Genomic DNA, 22,196 nt, shown 5'->3' with positions numbered 1-22,196 from the left:
AGACAAATAAATAATAGACAGTTCGGTTAAATTTTCCATGCCAGATGTACGAAGGTCTAGGTCCCCTTCATACACGTAACTATAGTTCCATGGTGACAATGTTGTGGTCTTAAGACATGTTGAAGGTACATATGGTGTTTTGGAACCAGGGCCTCAAGGAGACACGCCCAGACGGCTGGATCGAGGTGACGCCGGCTCACTTCAGAGCGGGCAATGAGAGCTCGTTCGTGACGATAGCCTGGGAGGAACAGCCAGACGACGGCGAAGAGGCCAGCTTCCCACAGGTGGTGGCAGTCACTAACGGCAACAAGAAGCCCCTTACCTCGGGCCGCTTCACCGTCACCCAGATCTACGGCTGGGATCCCAAAGGATACGTGTAAGTTGCAGCCAGCAGCAGCGTTGGCTAACATAGTTCGAATCTGTTGAATGAAGCTCTTCAAAGTAACGATGGCGGTTATGACTGGAACCACCGGTTCTCCGAGAAACCGGTATTTCCAACGCCAGTTTAACGTATATTGAAACCGCTCAAAGTAACCGGTTTCTGAAATAATCGATTTTTCAATTTTTTATTGCTATTATTTACTCGAGGAAACGTAGAAATCGAACAAATATTAATAAATTTTTACTATTCTAGTTCCAAGATTCATGGGATTAAAACATTAAATAGCCAAATAAAAGAAAACTTAGCAGGTTTTCTCTAGAAGTGACAACTAATAGTACAAAAAAATCAACAGTTCTCTTGTATGATTCTCGGTAACAACGTGGTTTTTGAGTACACTTTCAAAAAATTATATGAACCAGTATTGAGGCATTACGAATAGTCAGTGCTACATGGTGAAACCTGACGTTGCAGAGTTCTTTTACCTTTGGATTAATTTATATGGAATCAACGGCTGCAAACAGACATATTACGTAGACACAGGCAGCTGACAATCTACTTTCTAGGATTACTGTAAGCAATGAATGAATCGTTAAATTTTAATTTTTTTTTCTTATATTATGTTTGTTGTGGCTCCTCCCGTTCTTAATCTTTTAAAGCCAATGGACCATTGTACTTCACTGATATCACACTTCATAAAATCCTTCCAGACTAGGGATGACCCCACTCTGTAATATATCTAACGTGCGGCGACGACAGCGAGAAATTACTATCGACCACACTGGTCAGGTCTTGCACTCTGGATGTCCCCCTGCGGCTCCGGGGATTAGAATAGGCCCGAGGTATTCCTGCCTGTCGTAAGAGGCGACTAAAAGGAGTCCATCCCCCTCACGGGGGTAGTTAGCGCCTGCGTCCGGAGACGGACGGTTCCACGACCTATAATCGTGGTCTTTTTGGTTTTTCACTTCTCGTTTCTTCCTTCCTTTTGTTTGTTCCTTTCTTTGCTCTTCTCCACCTCACTGTCTTCCTTACTCTTTCCCTTGACTTCTCCTTGCCTTCTCATTGCCTTTTTCTCCTTGCCTTCTCATTGCCTTTTTCTCCTTGCCTTCTCATTGCCTTTTTCTCCTTGCCTTCTCATTGCCTTTTTCTCCTTGCCTTCTCATTGCCTTTTTCTCCTTGCCTTCTCATTGCCTTTTTCTCCTTGCCTTCTCATTGCCTTTTTCTCCTTGCCTTCTCATTGCCTTTTTCTCCTTGCCTTCTCATTGCCTTCTTCTCCTTGCCTTCTCTGGTCTCCGCCTTGGCGTTTGAGACAGTCTGTCCTCTTTCTCCCTCTCTCTCTTCTTTTTCCTCTTCTTCCTTCCTCCCTGTGCGTGCCTGAAAGCCGACCCACGCGTTCGCACGCGTAGCCGGTGACGGGGTAACGCGTAAGTCCCCGCCCTGGGTAGACATGTAAGGCACGCGCGAACCCCCTGGTAAAGGCCAGGCCCGGGGAGGGGTGATTGCCTGAGCTGATACCTTCTGACCATGCCGATTGGTCCCTCCGTCTGTTTCTCGGGAGGTGTGACCTGAGGTGTAAACATTCACCTAAGGCGGGAGTGCCCTCTGAGAGGGTCCCCACAAGGAAGGAGCGCGCCATCGGAGACGCTGGCAATCATGGGGGATTCCTCCGCAATGGATTCTACTCCATCTCTCTCGACTTCGACCCAAAAACGGAAACGTGACCAGCCAACAGTGACAAAAGTACTACCGCCTGCCCCACAGTTCCTCGTAGTTTCTCGATCTGAGGACGGAAAGGATTTTTCCTCTGTCAACCCTTTCGTTATTCAGAAGGGCGTAGATGCCATAGCCGGATCTGTCAAATCTTGTACCAGGTTGCGTAACGGTACCTTATTACTTGAAACTGAGAGTGCCTTTCAGGCACAAAAACTGCTTCGTGCCACACTCCTGTACACGTTCCCTGTCCGGGTGGAGGCCCACCGAACTCTGAATTCGTCTCGTGGTGTAGTCTATACTAGCTCCCTCGACGGATTGACTGACGAGGAGCTTCAATCTTTCCTCGCTGAACAGGGCGTGACGGCTGTCCATCGGGTCATGAAAAAGGTCAACAATGACCTTGTACCGACCCGGACACTTTTCTTGACCTTCGATAGTGTTAAGCTGCCATCGCGCATCAAGGCGGGCTACGAGGTTATTTCTGTTCGCCCCTATGTCCCGACACCTACGCGCTGCTACCAGTGTCAGCGTTTCAATCACACTCGACAGTATTGTTCCAATGCGGCTAAATGTGTCACTTGTGGCAGGGATGCCCATGAGGGTGACTGTCCACCTCCGTCTCCTCGTTGTGTGAACTGTCAGGGTGACCACGCCGCACCCTCCCGCGACTGTCTTGTCTACACTCCTGGAAATGGAAAAAAGAACACATTGACACCGGTGTGTCAGACCCACCATACTTGCTCCGGACACTGCGAGAGGGCTGTACAAGCAATGATCACACGCACGGCACAGCGGACACACCAGGAACCGCGGTGTTGGCCGTCGAATGGCGCTAACTGCGCAGCATTTGTGCACCGCCGCCGTCAGTGTCAGCCAGTTTGCCGTGGCATACGGAGCTCCATCGCAGTCTTTAACACTGGTAGCATGCCGCGACAGCGTGGACGTGAACCGTATGTGCAGTTGACGGACTTTGAGCGAGGGCGTATAGTGGGCATGCGGGAGGCCGGGTGGACGTACCGCTGAATTGCTCAACACGTGGGGCGTGAGGTCTCCACAGTACATCGATGTTGTCGCCAGTGGTCGGCGGAAGGTGCACGTGCCCGTCGACCTGGGACCGGACCGCAGCGACGCACGGATGCACGCCAAGACCGTAGGATCCTACGCAGTGCCGTAGGGGACCGCACCGCCACTTCCCAGCAAATTAGGGACACTGTTTCTCCTGGGGTATCGGCGAGGACCATTCGCAACAGTCTCCATGAAGCTGGGCTACGGTCCCGCACACCGTTAGGCCGTCTTCCGCTCACGCCCCAACATCGTGCAGCCCGCCTCCAGTGGTGTCGCGACAGGCGTGAATGGAGGGACGAATGGAGACGTGTCGTCTTCAGCGATGAGAGTCGCTTCTTCCTTGGTGCCAATGATGGTCGTATGCGTGTTTGGCGCCGTGCAGGTGAGCGCCACAATCAGGACTGCATACGTCCGAGGCACACAGGGCCAACACCCGGCATCATGGTGTGGGGAGCGATCTCCTACACTGGCCGTACACCACTGGTGATCGTCGAGGGGACACTGAATAGTGCACGGTACATCCAAACCGTCATCGAACCCATCGTTCTACCATTCCTAGACCGGCAAGGGAACTTGCTGTTCCAACAGGACAATGCACGTCCGCATGTATCCCGTGCCACCCAACGTGCTCTAGAAGGTGTAAGTCAACTACCCTGGCCAGCAAGATCTCCGGATCTGTCCCCCATTGAGCATGTTTGGGACTGGATGAAGCGTCGTCTCACGCGGTCTGCACGTCCAGCACGAACGCTGGTCCAACTGAGGCGCCAGGTGGAAATGGCATGGCAAGCCGTTCCACAGGACTACATCCAGCATCTCTACGATCGTCTCCATGGGAGAATAGCAGCCTGCATTGCTGCGAAAGGTGGATATACACTGTACTAGTGCCGACATTGTGCAAGCTCTGTTGCCTGTGTCTATGTGCCTGTGGTTCTGTCAGTGTGATCATGTGATGTATCTGACCCCAGGAATGTGTCAATAAAGTTTCCCCTTCCTGGGACAATGAATTCACGGTGTTCTTATTTCAATTTCCAGGAGTGTATAAGGAAGAACGCTGTATCCAAGAAATTCGGGTCAAAGAGAAAGTGTCCACCTCGGCTGCTCGCAAGCTATTGGCTAGTAGGAAGCCCACGCTGCTCCCAGCGGGGAAATACAGTACTGTCCTCGCCTCTCCTCGGACTACCCGGGAGGTAGCAACCCAGACATGCGATCTGACCTTCAGCACCACGGTCGTCCGTTCGGCCAGTGCTAAGATCGCGCAGTCGACGTCTCCTCTTCCTCCCATCACCCCACAGACACCAGCCCCTTCCTCAGCTTCTGCTAAGTCGAAGACCCCGAAGTCAGATGCACGGGCCTTCAAGAAGGAACCATCCCGTGCAGACTTCCTACGTACCTCGAACTCCCAGCCTTCGACCGGTACTTCCACCAAACGTCCTTCCAAAAAGGCGCATAGGAAGCACAGTTCTCCTTCTCCGCCACGGCGCATTTCTTCTCCTGCGCCACCCAGCGGTTGCCGCCCCAGGCCGTCATCCGTTTCGCCTGGCCGCACCGCTGGTAGCCGTACATCTGCCCGTTCACCGGCGGAGGAAGCTCCCCCTCCCGGCCATCCTCCCGAGATGGCCGATGACCCTATAGACCCCATGGACGATGACTGTCCGCCTACTGATAGCGGCGGCAGTGCTCGCTCGAAGCCAGGCCCTAAGCGGCCTTCGAGGTGACCCCTTCTCTCATCTTCCTTTTCTTACGATGGCACTTATTAACTGGAATATTCGCAGCATTCGCTCCAACCGAGAGGACTTGAAGTTGCTGCTCCGCTTGCATCGTCCGCTCGTCGTAGCCCTCCAGGAAACGAAGCTCCGCTCATGCGATCAAATTGCCTTGGCACACTACACCTCTGTGCGTTTTGACCTACCCCCTGTGGTAGGTATCCCAGCTCATGGAGGGGTTATGTTGCTGGTCCGGGATGATGTTTACTACGATCCCATCATGTTGCACACCAGCCTGCAGGCAGTTGCCATCCGCATTACTCTCCCCACTTTTACGTTTTCCTTTTGTACCGTTTACACTCCATCGTCATCTGCCGTTACCAGGGCAGACATGATGCAACTTATTGCTCAGCTACCTGCACCATTTTTGTTAACCGGAGACTTCAATGCCCACCATCCCCTTTGGGGCTCTCCAGCATCCTGCCCGAGGGGCTCCTTGTTAGCAGACCTTTTCAACCAGCTCAATCTTGTCTGCCTCAATACTGGCGCCCCTACTTTTCTTTCGGACACATCTCACACCTATTCCCATTTAGACCTCTCTATATGTACTCCCCAACTTGCACGCCGGTTTGAGTGGTATGCACTTGCTGATACATATTCGAGCGACCACTTCCCGTGTGTTATCCATCTCCTGCAGCATACTCCCTCTCCGTGCTCCTCTAGTTGGACCATCTCCAAGGCAGACTGGGGGCTCTTCTCTTCCAGGGCGGCCTTTCAGGATCAAACCTTCCCAAGCTGCGATCGTCAGGTCGCACACCTCACGGAAGTCATTCTCGCTGCTGCTGAATATTCCATCCCTCACCCTACTTCTTCTCCACGTCGCGTACCGGTCCCCTGGTGGACCGCAGCATGTAGAGACGCTTTACGTGCTCGTCGACGTGCTTTACGCACCTTTAAACGCCACCCTACAGTGGCGAATTGTATTAATTATAAACGATTACGTTCTCAGTGTCGTCGTATTATTAAAGAAAGCAAGAAAGCCAGCTGGGCTGCTTTCACAAGCGCCTTCAACAGTTTTACTCCTCCTTCTGTTGTCTGGGGTAGCCTGCGCCGGCTATCTGGCACTAAGGTCCACTCACCAGTTTCTGGCTTGAAGGTCGCGAATGAAGTCCTTGTGGCCCCTGAGGCTGTCTCCAATGCCTTCGGCCGCTTTTTCGCAGAGGTTTCGAGCTCCGCTCATTACCACCCTGCCTTCCTCCCCCGCAAACAGGCAGAGGAGGCTAGGCCACCTGACTTCCGCTCCTCGAATTGTGAACGTTATAATGCCCCATTCACCATGCGGGAACTCGAAACCGCACTTGGCCGATCACGGTCCTCCGCTCCAGGGTCTGATTCTATTCATATTCAGATGCTGAAGAACCTTTCTCCTGCGGGTAAAGGTTTTCTTCTTCGTACGTACAATCGCATCTGGATTGAGATACATGTTCCCGCATGCTGGCGCGAGTCTATTGTTGTCCCGATTCCTAAGCCGGGGAAGGACAAGCACTTGCCTTCCAGTTATTGACCTATCTCGCTTACCAGCTGTGTCTGTAAAGTGATGGAGCGAATGGTTAACTCTCGATTGGTTTGGCTGCTCGAGTCTCGACGCCTACTTACCAATGTACAATGTGGATTTCGTAGGCGCCGCTCTGCTGTTGACCATCTGGTTACCTTGTCGACCTTCATTATGAATAACTTCTTGCGGAAGCGCCCGACCGCGGCTGTGTTCTTTGATTTGGAGAAGGCTTACGACAGCTGTTGGAGGGCGGGCATTCTCCGCACCATGCATACATGGGGCCTTCGCGGTCGCCTCCCTCTTTTTATTCGTTCCTTTTTAATGGATCGACAGTTCAGGGTACGTGTGGGTTCTGTCCTGTCCGACACCTTTCACCAGGAGAATGGGGTGCCACAGGGCTCGGTTTTGAGCGTCGCTCTCTTCGCCATCGCGATCAATCCAATAATGGATTGCCTCCCAGCTGATGTATCAGGCTCCCTTTTTGTGAACGATTTTACCATCTATTGCAGCGCGCAGTGTACACGTGTCCTGGAGCGCTGTCTTCAGCGTTCTCTTGACCGTCTTTACTCCTGGAGTGTCGCCAATGGCTTCCGTTTTTCTGCCGAGAAGACGGTCTGTATTAACTTCTGGCGCTACAAAGAGTTTCTCCCACCGTCCTTACGACTCGGTCCCGTTGCTCTCCCAATCGTGGAGACAACCAAATTTTTAGGCCTTACCTTTGACAGGAAACTTAGCTGGTCTCCACATGTGTCATATTTGGCTGCCCGTTGTACCCGTTCTTTAAATGTCCTCCGTGTTCTCAGTGGTATGTCGTGGGGAGCGGATCGAACCGTCCTACTTCGTCTATATCGGTCGATCGTCCGCTCCAAGCTGGATTATGGGAGCGTCGTATACTCCTCTGCACGGCCATCCATACAACATCGGGGTTTACGACTTGCGATCGGAGCATTTTATACCAGTCCCGTAGAGAGTCTTCATGCTGACGCTGGCGAATTGCCACTCACCTACCGGCGCGATATACTGCGTTGTCGGTATGCCTGTCGGCTACTGTCAATGCCCGACCATCCGTCTTATCGTTCCTTTTTTGACGACTCTCTTGACCGTCAATACGGGTTGTATGTCTCTGCCCTGCTACCCCCTGGAGTTCGCTTTCGTCGCCTCCTTCAACGCCTGAATTTTTCACTCCCTGCAACCTTTCGAGTGGGCGAGAGCCGCACGCCACCTTGGCTCCAGGCTCAGCTTCGCATTCACCTTGACCTCAGCTCGCTCCCAAAAGAGGTCACCCCCGGTTCGGTCTACCACTCCCGTTTTTTGGAACTTCGTTCGAAGTTCATCAACATGACTTTCATTTATACAGATGGCTCTAAGACCAATGACGGGGTCGGGTGTTCCTTCATTGTTGGGGCACAAAGTTTCAAATACTGGCTCCATGGCCATTGTTCGATCTTCACAGCTGAGCTCTTTGCCCTCTACCAGGCTGTTCTTTACATCTGCCGCCACCGACATTCTGCTTATGTCATCTGCTCAGATTCCCTGAGCGCCATCCAGAGCCTCAGTGATCCGTACCTGGTTCACCCTTTCGTACACCGGATCCAACGCTCTCTTCAGCAGCTGGTGGACGTCGGTTCTCTGGTTAGCTTTATGTGGGTTCCTGGCCATGTCGGTATCCCTGGGAACGAAGCTGCAGATGCCGCGGCCAAGGCTGCGGTCCTCCAGCCTCGGACAGCTTCTTGTTGTGTCCCTTCGTCCGATTTTAGCTGGGTCATTTGTCGGCGCATTGTGTCGCTGTGGCATGCCGATTGGGCTGCACTTACCGACAACAAGCTTCAGGCCTTAAAACCTCTTCCCGTGGCTTGGACGTCCTCCTCACGCCCTTCTCGGCGGGAGGAGGTCGTTTTGGCCCGGTTAAGGATTGGACACTGCCGGTTCAGCCATCGCCATCTGCTGACGGCTGCGCCGGCGCCGTTCTGCCCATGTGGGCACTTGCTGACGGTTAGACACATTTTAATGTCCTGTCCAGATCTTCACACACTGCGCCTCGATCTTAACCTGCCTAATACTTTCGATGCCATTTTAGCGGATGACCCACGAGCAGCTGCTCGTGTTCTTTGTTTTATCAATTTGACAAACCTCGCTACGGACATTTGATGATGTTGTTTTTTACTCCTATGCCTGTCAGTCTGTCTTTTATCGTGTTTTCCCTTTTATTTGTTGTTGTCAGCTTGTGCCTCGCGGTGCATTCTTAGAGTAGTCAGGGCGCTAATGACCACTGAAGTTGTGCGCCCTAAAACCACAAAAAAAAAAACTCTGGATGTACACACGTACCATCCAATAGGCCACACCACATTGTAACATGTACATTCCTGCACAGCAGTGCTGTACCATTTCCTATGCCATGTATGTAATGCTCATTTCTGTCGGCATTGTTACAAAACTAGAACTAACTGCTTTTCCCTTTTTTTTGTTTACAGTAACGTAATATTTCAAAACAATGGAAATTTTACGAATAAAAATTACTTTTCTACAAAAAGGTTTATTTAAAAAGCAAAAACTTTTGCATTGCTGATATGGCTAATAGATATTTCAGTTTTTACCCGGTTAGTAGAAAAAATAAATGCTATAACCGAAACCAAACAACAGTCAAAAATACTGGTTATTATGAGCTAAAATATCGGTATCGGTTTTGACCGTTGGGTTCTTACCATCCCTATTTCACAGTGTATGTAGTATGGTGCCAGTAATACGCAAAAAGAGTTTCTCAAAAAATCTGAGGTAAGAATGTGTAATAAATTAAAGCTGTGCACCTGCCGTGGCGCGGCATCTCTCTCGCGGACGGGGCAGTGCGATAGGGGAAGTGTAGTTCTACAGCTGAAGCCATCACGCAAACGCCACTCTTGCGTAACTTGTAAGTTACAGCTAGAAAGTCTAAAAACGATCATATTACCATGTTACGCCAGTACGACTATTAATCCGACAAGTCAATCGCTTTATTGTTAAAAGTACTGTAGATTTCAGGTTTACACTCAATTACAACAGAAAGTCATTTATTTTCACGCGACCTGTAAGCATTGTTTCCCTTGCCCTTTTGGCAATAATAAAAGGAAGTCTCTGGTCCAGATAGTATACCAATTAGGTTCCTTTCAGAGTATGCTGATGCAATATCTCCATACATACAACCGTTTTTTCGACGAAAAATCCGTACACCAAGACAGGAAAGCTGAAAAAGTCACACCGATATTCAAGAAAAGTGGTAGGAGTAATCCACTAAATTACAGGTCCGTATCACTAACGTCGATATCTCTCCGATGGGCACGTTCGAAAAGTTAAATGGCTTTCTACTTGAGGTCTTTCAAGAGCCCAGTTCGTTGACTGGAGCACTTCATTTATTGTTGGGTTTTGCCATTATTTCTTTGGTGTAACATAAAATTATTTTCCACACTGCTTTTATTATTAGGGGATCATATATATCTATTAAAAATGGAAATGTCGTGTGGCTAGGGCCTCCCGTCGGGTAGACCGTTCGCCTGGTGCAGGTCTTTCGTTTTGACGCCACTTCGGCGATCTGCGCGTCGATGGGGATGAAATGATGATGATGATTAGGACAACACAACACCCAGTCCCTGAGCGGAGAAAATCTCCAGCCCAGCCGGGAATCGAACTCGGGCCCTTAGGATTGACAGTCTGTAACGCTGACCACTCAGCTACCAGGGCGGACATATATGTAATGAACATTTGTTCTTTATATTGTATGGCAGAAAATACATCATTATACAATTTGCACACATTTTGTTTTACATTGCTTTTTGTTAGAATAACATCATTTTTTTACAGTTTACACTTTTGAATATTAAACACTACCAGGACATATTGTTTTATTTTATATTTTTGAAGACAACCGATATATTTTCTTATTTATCAGTTTTTGCTGTATCTATAGAGATCGTAACAAAACTGAAAAGAAAATGAAAACTTCAGTACAATGAAGTACCTGTTCTAATTTTACTGTGATAGAAATGGCCATGTCACCACGACACTCATTTTTATCACATTCTAAGAATATCACAATCTGACTGGAATGAGAACCGCGTACAAATTTTCCACAGTACTAACAAATTGTTTTTATTTTTTTTATTTTTTTTTTTTTGTCTAGGTTTCTTGGACAAAAAGAACACCTTTGTCATTTGTTGGTGGGTTGGTGATTCACAGGTGTACCGATTCCTTCAGGCTCATTGTCATATCCAAGACCAGGAAGACTACCTTTTGCTCCCTTTTGAAGGTACCTCCTATCAAATAATCTTCTGTTGATGTAAGGATGCACAAGCTATCGTCCTAACACCAGCAGGAACTGCCATCTCATCTGATTTGAATTCAGGCTTCATGGGTGACGATACAACCATATAATTACTGCAGCGATTCTAGCAATGTCGATCATATTATAGAAGAGTACAAGAGGCCGGTGCTTGGTGTTGGGTTTCAAACTACAGGTGCCCAAAAGTTGATCCATGATGTCAAGCCGGCCGAAGTGGCCGTGCAGTTAAAGGCGCTGCAGTCTGGAACCGCAAGACCGCTACGGTCGCAGGTTCGAATCCTGCCTCGGGCATGGATGTTTGTGATGTCCTTAGGTTAGTTAGGTTTAACTAGTTCTAAGTTCTAGGGGACTGATGACCTCAGCAGTTGAGTCCCATAGTGCTCAGAGCCATTTGAACCATGATGTCAAAATGCCCCTTATATTTCTTGTAATGCTCTATTACTTCTGGCTTCTTTTCGTGACCAACTACAGTTCCTGATGATGAGTGAAGAGAGGAGACAAGTGTAACTGCTGATGACTCCTATGGTACGTACGATATTAGTGATATGGAATTAGAGATTCCAAACACAGAGGTGTTTTCTTCTCTCGAACGATGTGGCTGCATCTCCTTAGGAGTTTTTCCTTAGAGTTCCGACAGCAATTCTCTCACTGAAGGTCTTCTAATGAAGAAATTGTCATATATAATATTGCGGCCCTTTTTGAACCATTTTGCAGTTAGATCTCTTATGACTTATCTCTCTCTGTTGACCAGGTTGTTTTCCCAAGTAAATCTGTCCATTCAGTGGAAATGCATTTCCACAATCGCAAGTCCACCATATTCTTACAGCATATTTAGCAGGCTCGCTTTTCATGTTTTGTCGAAATGGACATTTTTCTCTAAAAGCTACAAGCTGTTCATTTGCAGTTATGTAAAAGCTTGGACTGTATATGGAAGAAATCTGCCAAATGAACATTTCCCAGATGTGTCTAAATGCAGCCAATTTATCATGACTCCTACAGTCTTCCCTTGTTTCCTTATTTTCAAATCTGAGACAACATGTGATAGCTTGAAATCTTTGTAGGCGCATTGTTGCTCTGAAAATAGGCCTGCCATGTTCTTCATTCCACTGTTCACTCAAGTCCTTCCTCCCTGATCCGTAGGCTCCAGAAGATGCAAGCAAACCAATATATTCTACCACATCTAGTTCCTTATATACCTTAGGTGTATTACTGGGATAATCTTCATTCCACTCTTTGTATTCTCGCCTAGCCTCCCTGTTAGTTTCCCTTACCACGACGGACATTATTTCTGGGGTAATTAGGAGCTTTAGGGCTTCTTTTATTGTACTAGGGTGTTACCACTTCAGGAACAGGATTATCACGAATTATATTATAATGTGGAAAATGGTTCAAATGTCTCTGAGCACTATGGGATGTAACATCTGAGGTCATCAGTCCCCTAGAACTTAGAACTACTTAAACCTAACTAACCTAAAGACACCACACACATCCATACCCGAGGCAGGATTAGAACCTTCGACCGTAGCGGTCCCGCGGTTCCAGAATGTAGCGCCTAAAACCGCTCGTCCAGTCCGGCCGGCTCCAATTAAGACAGTTGTGGGCCATTTTGTCTCGGGAGAAGATACAACTGTTTCATTACACCTTTTCCAACCGAATCTGTGCATGCGTACATGCCACTGGGGTTCCAACGTCACACGAAAAATTGGGCTGATTCTGGCAAGTTTTTAATAAACTGGGCTCGCTTCAGTAATCACTGAAATAACACCACGTACCTGATCGACAAGTGAAGTATCACTTAGTTTCCTTCTACACTTAATGCGACAAATGGTTGTATGACCATTAATACTTCATCGGCTGTTATAGTGACTGTTATTGGAGAAACTGAGACAGTGAAACAAATGGAAAATTTAATAATGAACTGTATCTACCACGTTTTCAACAACGTATTTAACTTTCCGACGTAAGGAAAAATGTTGTCAGTGACTGGCTGTAGGAGGATTGAGGATTACTTGTAGAGATTTAATAAGCGGCACTTTTATGTACGTGCTGATAACTGTAAGTACAGTGGATGGGCCGGCCGTTGGTGGCCGAGCGGTTCTAGGCTCTTCAGTCTGGAACCGCGCCCCCGCTACCGTCGCAGGTTCGAATCCTGCCTCGGGCATGGATGTGTGTGATGTCCTTAGGTTAGTCAGGTTTAAGTAGTTCTAAGTTCTAGGGGACTGATGACCTGAGATGTTAAGTCCCATAGTGCTCAGAGCCATTTGAACCATTTTAACAGTGGATGGGTGTTAGTAAAATTACATTTTAGGTTGGAACACAGTGTTAATGATAAACCACTCGACTTGGTTACAAAGATGAAATAACTAGGTGTTTAGTTGTAAAACGGCCTGAAACGGAACGAGAACAAAGTCATTTCTATAATAGAATGTATAACTACGGATTCTCTGGAGGTTCTGGAAGAACACAGCGCACCCTGAACGAAACTGCACTGTGATCGCTTGTGAGAGCACTTGTTTGGGTTCAGTATAGGGTGAGATTAAAGCAAGCCGTGTGAGCAGTTAGGAAGCATGCCGACAGACTTGCTAGCCGCAGGTTCGACCAGGACGGAAATGCACTGTGGGAGTAGATGGGAGGTTTTTAGCAGGACAGCGAAACGCTGTTGAAGTTTAGAGAATGGGCGATTGCGACACCACCGCCGTCCATCTCGCATAAGGGCCTTAAGAATAAGATAAGGGATCGTAGCGAGGCACACAGGCAGTACTTTTCTCCTCACTCTGTCTGTGGCTGGAACAGAGAAAGAATATGCAACAATTATAATATCCCAGTCCGTATCCCAAAACACTATATAAAAACCTGAACCAAGTTTTCTGCACCTGAAAATCTTTTACAATTTATTTAATAAACTGATACCTAAATTAAGCCGGCCGCGGTGGTCTCGCGGTTAAGGCGCTCAGTCCGGAACCGCGCGACTGCTACGGTCGCAGGTTCGAATCCTGCCTCGGGCATGGATGTGTGTGATGTCCTTAGGTTAGTTAGGTTTAAGTAGTTCTAAGTTCGAGGCGACTGATGACCACAGGAGTTAAGTCCCATAGTGCTCAGAGCCATTTGAACCATTTGATACCTAAATTACAACTGCCACGTCAGTTACGTAAGCGAACAAGATGAGCAGGGCAACAATTTTCATGTTTCAGTCCATTTGTTGCCGGTTGAAAATATTTTATGAACTCTATAGGACCCCGCTACGCAGGTGATATTCAATAGTTCTCTCTAATCAGTCGGAAGAGCAGAAAAGTATGCAAATGTTACTGGTGAGAGACTAGACTCATTGCCTTACGCTGTCTCCCAACCCCCCCGCCCACATGCTCGTATAAAATACTTCTATTTTCTCCTTATAGTAGTGAGATGTGGTTTTCCATCCAACTTTAAAGACAATTTCGATATCTGTAGCTACGTTTAGTACACATCAACGTATCACGTAAAATAAACCAAACGTGTGAAGTAGCAAACGACGACTACATTTTTTTACTGCGAACCCTTCAAATGTTATACTACAGAGTACTTCAAAATTAAGTATCACAGTAACTATGACCAACACCGAAAGAGAAATTCATCAACAATCTGTAAAACGAAACTATAAGATAATTAATAAATAAATTTTGTTTGCGAATTACTTTTCTCACAATCGAATTGGAACTGTTATACACAGTAGTGAAGGAAAAGCGTAAATCTGAAACCAGATGTTTTTAATTTTTTAAAGGAAAAGGTAAACCTCTACCGAAAAACTAGCTACAAGTGTTGGTGTAGCTTTGCTTCATTTACGTACGGTATTTTTTACAGTTGAATAAGCTTATATTGTTCACAGTAAGAAAACCGGAAAACTTTTTTCATTTTCTGCCATCAACTGCTTCGTGGAAACTGCATGTCACTTTTTCATACTACATCAAACAACTGTTTGCTTGTGGTAAGCCCAGCAGCTAAATGGTACAATTAAAAAAACAAACAAAACTCATCCGTTTGCCTTCGGCTTAAAACACAGCTGTTTACTTGGTTTCAATATGGCAGACTTCGCGCATGAGCACTAAATTTTGCGGAATAGATTGCAGCTGACTTTCCATTCTGTATAGTGTCTATTGTGTGGTGGAGAGCGTCATTAAACCTGTCTTCAGACCGACGGCTTCAGCAACACCACTACGCGTAGAATTTAAACCATTACACCTCCCACTCAATGACCGATTGCGTCAAATGTGCTGGCGGTAGTCTCCTGTTTCCCAGACCTCGCTCCGTAATGGCAAAATAGCCTCTAGCGCTGTTCCCCGGGCGTCCGCGGCCACTGAACAGCTGTTCGTAAGCCGCTTCTGCCGCGTCGCGCCATTGACCCCAAGTTTCTAATGAGCTTACACGGCTCTCGTGTAAGCCACTCTAGTTGTTTTGCCCTGCACATGCGTCACAGAACAGCATCCACGTTTGAGATTCTCATTCTCTTTCAGAATGCCTCCGGGAACAATTCTTTAGCCCTGGGTGGCGAGAGGTAAGTGCGTCAGGAGCAACACAACTGTACTTAGCCAGGAGTTTGTAAGGGAAGGGGAATGAGGGGAGGGGTAGGGGTAGGGAGCAGGAGAGAGGGGACCGGATTGACGTAGGCGGATAAAAAATACTGTTGTGACCTGCTGGTCACGACTGCCAAACGGTTGTCCGTTCTCAGCTAATAGAATACATTTTATCTTTCCAAAATTGACTGTCCTTTTGCAGCACTCTGTTCACGTGTTTAGCTATTCGCTTTTCTTCCAAATAATTTGACAAAAAATATCAATGTCTTGCTATGTGTCAGTACCAACGTAGAATGGAAACTAGTTTGTGAACACAGACTAGAAAATAAATGGTTCAAATGGCTCTAACCACTATGAGACTTAACATCTGAGGTCATCAGTCCCCTAGACTTAGAACTACTTAAACCTAACTAACCTAAGGACATTACACACACCCATGCCCGAGGCAGGATTCGAACCTGCGACCTTAGCAGCAGCACGGTTCCAGGCTGAAGCACCTAGAACCGCTCAGCCAGAACGGTCGGCAGAAAATAAATGCTGTAGACTGCTAGCGACTTTATAATTCTATATTAGATAATCGAGAAAGACAAATATACTCGCGATAACTTTCTTTATAGTACTTTCCTTCTTTCCACTGCTCTTTCCGTCTATTCTCCGTTGTATTTCCGGAAACTGCTGCAATTTCGGAGAATGGATTCACCTAAGTGTGACTGAAACACGGTACAGAACCAATCGTGCACTGTACGTACACTTTCAGTACTGACAGCAGTGAAATAATACGCAGCATTAAAGTGGTTTTTTTCGTACCCATGCAGTGACGTAAGATCTTCTGCAATTTCAACATTGATGTATTTCCTTAGCGTATCACACTGCTTATAGTTAAATACTTTTCTTTCTTACACTCTCACATTGACCAAACGAAGTACAAAATACCGGCACAACTCCTGACTGACACTTCTATCGCTTATGTTAATCCAGCTATAACACTATTGTATCGCCGACCTAAATTTAAATAGTGTGAATGACTGTGTAATCAAGTAGTGACCTGCTTTCGTTATGTGACGGTGATTTGACTTAAGTGTGTTGGTCGAAAGACAGAAATTCCACTTGAGAGATTCTAAGAACGTGAAAAGAATTAAATTTGTTGCTCATACCAGTCACGAAAGTTATACTCACATGCCCTGCACTTACCTTTACCCAAGCACTCAAAAAGTGGGATTAAGCAAGTTGAATATAAATCCTCCTTTGACACTGTATACAGCTGCCACAATGTTTCTGAATGCTTGTGCCCAAAATCGCACATGATAAAAATACGGTGAATAATTTTATTAGAAACAAATTCAAAACCTTACATGGAATTTTATTTACTCTTCTCCAAACTACTGTTCCTGGCAAGTAATTCGCTTGTCCCACTGTTGAACCCACGACTGGAAGCATATACATGTTTCATTTGACTATATTGACATTTATTACTGAACATAATCAATCAAACAGAATAATAAAAGAAAAATATTTTTTGTATTATCTCTTTGACTTATACGTTTACACAACATAACACCTTTCACAATTTCGCGAAACGTATATGTATACGTGGACTGGAAGCGGAGGGTTTTGTACTCTAATTACATTTCCTTAGGAATGTTCCATTTACACTAGTTACGTACGCCGTCTTCCTTCACCAGAAACACTCCAGTGGCCAACAGGTAAGCGTATTTGGGGAAACAGCCATTTTAAAACAGAGACGTGCGTGCCACCTTTATAGATGGCGGTAAAAGTTCCCCACAAATGAACTAACCTGTCTTCGAATCATAGTATTCACGTTTGAAATAAGCACATGATTCGAAGATAACAAAAAACTCTGAGTCAGTCCCTGGTCAGCCGAGTTTCTAACTACGTTGTGGGTTCAGTGTATCTATTGGTGAAGACTGAAGTAATGTGACAAAGATGGTTTTTGAACATATCTCGGATGCATTGAAGGAGGTCGCAGCAGCGTTGAAAAGACTTCTGGCCGTATGAAAATGTAGCCGTCCCATGGAGGACCGAATATATAGCGTTAACTGCCTCACGAAATCAAGACTACATCGGCAAGACATCTTGTCTGCGAAGCTCACAGCGGCCCCAACTTCAGGAAGACCTGAGTATCGGAGGGTCAAAGCAGCTGACCAGACGTCGACGATTGCACCAGGCCTGCTGAAAACAGTGGTGAAACGGGACCGTTCATTAAAAGAAAAAAACAAACAAATTGCCTGAACAAGCCATGAAGGCCCAACGGTACTAACTGGCCGCTGTGTCATCATGAGCCCACCGGCGTCACTGGATGCGGGCGGCTATGGAGGGGCATGTGGTCAGCACACTGCTCTCCCGGCTGTTGTCAGTTTTCGTGAAAGGAGCTTCTACTTCTCAGTCAAGTAGCTCCTGAGTTGGTCTCTCAAGGGCTGAGTGCACACCACTTACCAACAGCACTCGGCAGACCCGGATGGTGACCCATCCAAGTGTTAGCCAAGCTCGACAGTGCTTAACTGTGGTGATCTGACTGGAACTGGTGTTATCACTGCAGCAAGGCCGTCGCCATTCACTGTGAGGGCAGCTACATCCAGATTCAATCACATATCGAAGAATGTGTTTATTCCTTTTCAGAGAATCTAGCTTCAGTTTCTTGGAGTAGATATACCTATAACGTGAATGTTCTGAATCGCAGAACATGATTATCAACAAAGGCCTACATTGTCTCCAACGTCACGCGACTGCAATATGGCGTAAGGTTTAGCCAAAAGATCTGTGTATACTTGCATTCTTATTAGGTTGTTAGCTCAGACACATACTATTTGAATGTACTGTGGGTTTTGTACATGTATTCCACTGAGATCCAATCGATTTGCCATAGAGGAATGGAAAGAGCTTGGCTTAAAGCTTTGAACGGATAAATGTAAGGGCATTTCATTCGTTTACTACAAGTGTCGCTGTACAAATGTTGATTTTCTTGTTGTAGATAACGAGGGGGCACCAACCGCTGGTTTTTAGATTTTGTGCTGCACTTCATTGTATTTCCAAACCTCTGTTTCAGTACATTATTCTGCACTAGCATTGCAAAATGCCTTCTTAGCGCTCCAAAGTGAAAGCTTCCTAAGACGTTGAATACATTTCAAGCTATGTTAAACACTAAATTAGCGGCTTATACACTATTTCTTAACAATTTTTTGGCTTTATCATTATAATAGCAAAGCTTACAATAACGCTTTACATTCTATAATGTGTATTAGTCGTATTTTAAGCACATATTACAAGCTGTTGCTTGATGTAGTCATAAGTATGTCTGAGTGATGCTAAATGTTACTTTTACATAAAGAAAAGTATCTTCCCAATGATCTTGAAATCGAAAGCTACACCACAATTTTTTTTAAATTTTTTTTTTATATATGGCTTAGGCAACAAAAGTGCCATGAGTAAACTCACTATGCCAGTCGTCACTTCCAAAACTCAAACTAATAATCAATTAATTTAATATTATTGAACCTCAAATTGCTGGTGTACTCACGCACCACCACAATATGGTTGAGAAAGTGGCATATTTAAGTTTACAAAAATTGGCAAGTTTTATTAATACTTTTATAGCTACAACTAGCTGGTAAATGTTACACAAAAATCACACACACACACACACACACACACACACACACACACACACACACACAGAAGAAGGAGAGTGTTCAATTGGCAGAGCATACATTGGTGGGATGAAAGAACTATTTCATCGGAGGACAGGGAGCCGTGAGTATTATTTAACAACCCTACACCTACTCTTTCACCTTGTTTCAGGCGTCAGCAGAAAATGGCGGACAGTGGGCGAGAAGCTGTGTGCAGTGGCAACTGTAATGTTCTGACATGTCCATGAGAATTTACACACTACACGATCTAGCGTCCTGAATATGAGAATGTGAGAAACTTCCCTATCAGAGCTCTGAAATTCCGACATATTTCAGTGTGAGGTGCATCCTTTCACTAGTATGGCCAAACCAACTTGGCTCACAGGCACGATGGTGCACGCAGGAATTGTCAGACGGCCGACTCTGGACAAAGAAGTTCGCCCTCGTGATGCACCATATGGTTGAGATAAGTAGTTCCACTCTCAGTACAACTGGAAACTACCAGTGGTTCTTAGTCCACCACAAGATACAGACCCCAAGTCTCACCCATTAGGCGAAAGCCTGATGTTCACCACCGGGGGAGGATCCAACCACTTTCCACCTAGCCTCGGTATGGGAGTCGAATTAGTAGAAAGGAAACTCGCCCAACATTGCACAAACCAACAGAACTATCCTCTACTCGTTGAATCTCCCCTGGAAGCTTGTCCAGACACTACAATATGGTTCCCACGCAGGGGGAGCAATCCTCCACTTTGCATATCCTGACAGGAGCCAATCAACGACTCCAAGTCTCTCTTGGCTGAAAAAAGATAATTTTAGACTAGGGAGCATTCTTGTCACGGTAAGCATGGCCTTGTTTTGACAAAAAACATCTACTGAGATGGGACCACAGTATCTCACTTATGGAGAGATCTAACCTTCCCAGCCCGACCATTTCCATTTTCTGAAAGAAGGCTGTTAAGTTTCCCAGACGGTTCTGCCAGTAAAATTATGTTTGTGCCAGTTGCTAAAGGGACCTCGCGACTTCCTGGCATCAGGGGAATTACAATCTTGCCTCTATTAAACACGTGCACGAGTCCCTCTGTCCTTAGGCCCAGCTTCCAAAATGAGAAATGGAGTTTTATGACCTTCCCGCCATTTACACAAAGGCTCAGTTTACAGCAGTCTCTCTTAAATGGCTTTCTCCACCCACTTTCCGCCAACTGGCAGCCTTTGTGAGAGACTGCTCCCCGGCCCAGGTAAAATGTTTTGCAAACCAGCACTCTCCTGTCTACCCCTAAGTGGAAGGAGGAGAGCTCTACGGCCAGGAGTTGCTCTGCCAGTGTGATCCAGTAAGCACTGGAATCACTAACATGGCCCGTCAGTTGCACTTGGCATTTATGGCCCCCGTCTGTCTCTCTTCCTGTTCTCCATCACCTCCACAACAGCCCCTCGGGTACAAGGTCTCTATAGGTTACACATGCATTTATAAGAACATTTTGCCCACAATTTCCTCATGTAAAAAAGTCATAGAACACACGAATGTAATACTGGGGAACTCCAGGATGATGACCTAAAATATGAACGTTAATCTGACTGACATATTGTTGAAGTGAGAGTGAGGTCTGCCACCCCTCAGTATGTTCACTGCCCAACACAATACTTATCATCATCATCATCATCATCATTATCATTTCGTCATCGTTTATTGTACGTAACAGGCCTTAAAAGCCCTTGGCAGAAAGCAAAAGAAATATTACAAACCAGAATAACACTCTATACAAAGATCAATAACACAATCAGTGACACAGGAAGGAGCATTGTTCTGATCACAGTTGCAAGTGTTTCCGGCAGACGTTATTCCACTTTTTCTGTCCATTGCATCTTTCAGGGATGCCGTTTGTTCTACCTTCTGCAATGTCCTCATCACCATATCTTTCCACCTAGTCCTTGGACGACCTCTTGGACGGCTTCCAATCTCTTGGGAATTGAACACTCGGTTGGGGATAGATCCTTCAGCTCTTCAGACATGTCCCAACCACTGAAGTCGTCGTACTCTGATGGTCGTGCCAACCTCAGATTTCCCAAAACGTTGGAACAAGTCCTCTTTTTGCCTCGTTTCCCATTTTCTCTGTAAAATGTAGCCCCATAGATTTTTCTGAGCATTTTCCTTTCAAACGCGCAGATGCGCTCTTCGTGCAGTCGCCCATGTCTCGCAGCCACGTAACAGAACCGGTTTTACCAGTACCATGTCAAGTTTGATCTTGCTGTTTTGTGAGACCAAGCGTACCTCGAATAAGTTATTGAGAGTAAAGAGGACACGATTAGCTTTAATTATTCTCTGTTGAATCTCTCTCTCTCTCTCTCTCTCTCTCGCTTTTATTACACAGAATCGATCCCAGTTACTTAAATTTCTCGACTCGTTAAAAACTATGTCCATCTATATTGATAGTGGTAGGGAAATCTTGTCTTCGTGAGATGATCATATATTTGGTTTTCTCGTCGTTGACAACTAATCCCACTTTGCTTGCCTGTTTCATGAACCTAGAGGTGTCATACACTATCTGATTCAGTGAGTCTCCCATGATAACCACATCAATCGCAAAGGCCAAGAATGTGTCAGTTCCAATCATATCCATCTCCCTGTCATTACCAGTTTCACGTCGTACCTTTTCCAATGCAATGTTGAATAGCACTGGGGAGAAGGGATCTCCTTGTCTCGAACGGTGTTGAACAAAGGCCCTGACATTTTGTTTCCAAAGCATACTTGGCAGTTTGTATCTGTATTACATGCTTCAATCCCTTTGATGTATTTTGTTGTGATGCCCAACTCCTGCATTATTCTCCATAATACCGTTCGATTAATGCTATCATAGGCCTGTCGGAAATCTATAAATATGAGGTGTAATTCTCTATCAAATTCATAGTACATTTCCATCACCTGTAAAATTAGCTTAAAAATACGATCTATGGTTGAGCGTCATGCACGAATCCACATTGATATGGTCCTATGACCTCTTGTAGAGCAGGTTTCAGGTGACTAAGTAACAGGGAGGTTAAGACTTTTTAACCTATCTCAAGTAGCGAGATTCCTCGATAATTGCCCACTTTTATGGCATCTCCTTTTATCAAAATTGAGCATACAATTGCTCTCTTCCATTCAACCGGGATCTCCTCTGAAGACCAGATTTTGACAATAAGCTGTCTTAGCATCTCCAACAAAAGCTCTCCGCCGTTTCTAACCAGTTGTACACTAATACCATTACCACCTGGCGCTTGATTGTTTTTGAGTGACTCTACAG

At 46.0% G+C, this 22,196-nt stretch overlaps 1 protein-coding gene across 1 annotated transcript in view; it reads left to right on the top strand.

Moving 5' to 3' along the window:
• LOC124798316 (venom dipeptidyl peptidase 4-like) overlaps nt 1-22,196 on the top strand; it is a 318,770-nt gene that overhangs the window by 190,972 nt on the left and 105,602 nt on the right. Inside the window, exon 10 of the mRNA XM_047261654.1 lies at nt 150-376. Within this exon, the coding sequence (XP_047117610.1) occupies nt 150-376 (227 nt within the window). The remainder of the gene's footprint in view (nt 1-149; nt 377-22,196) is intronic.

The sequence above is a fragment of the Schistocerca piceifrons genome, chromosome 5, assembly GCF_021461385.2.
Source record: "Schistocerca piceifrons isolate TAMUIC-IGC-003096 chromosome 5, iqSchPice1.1, whole genome shotgun sequence".
Taxonomy (NCBI): domain Eukaryota; kingdom Metazoa; phylum Arthropoda; class Insecta; order Orthoptera; family Acrididae; genus Schistocerca; species Schistocerca piceifrons.
Note: the sequence above shows the minus strand (reverse complement) of the source record. Positions and strands in the feature narration are given on the sequence as shown.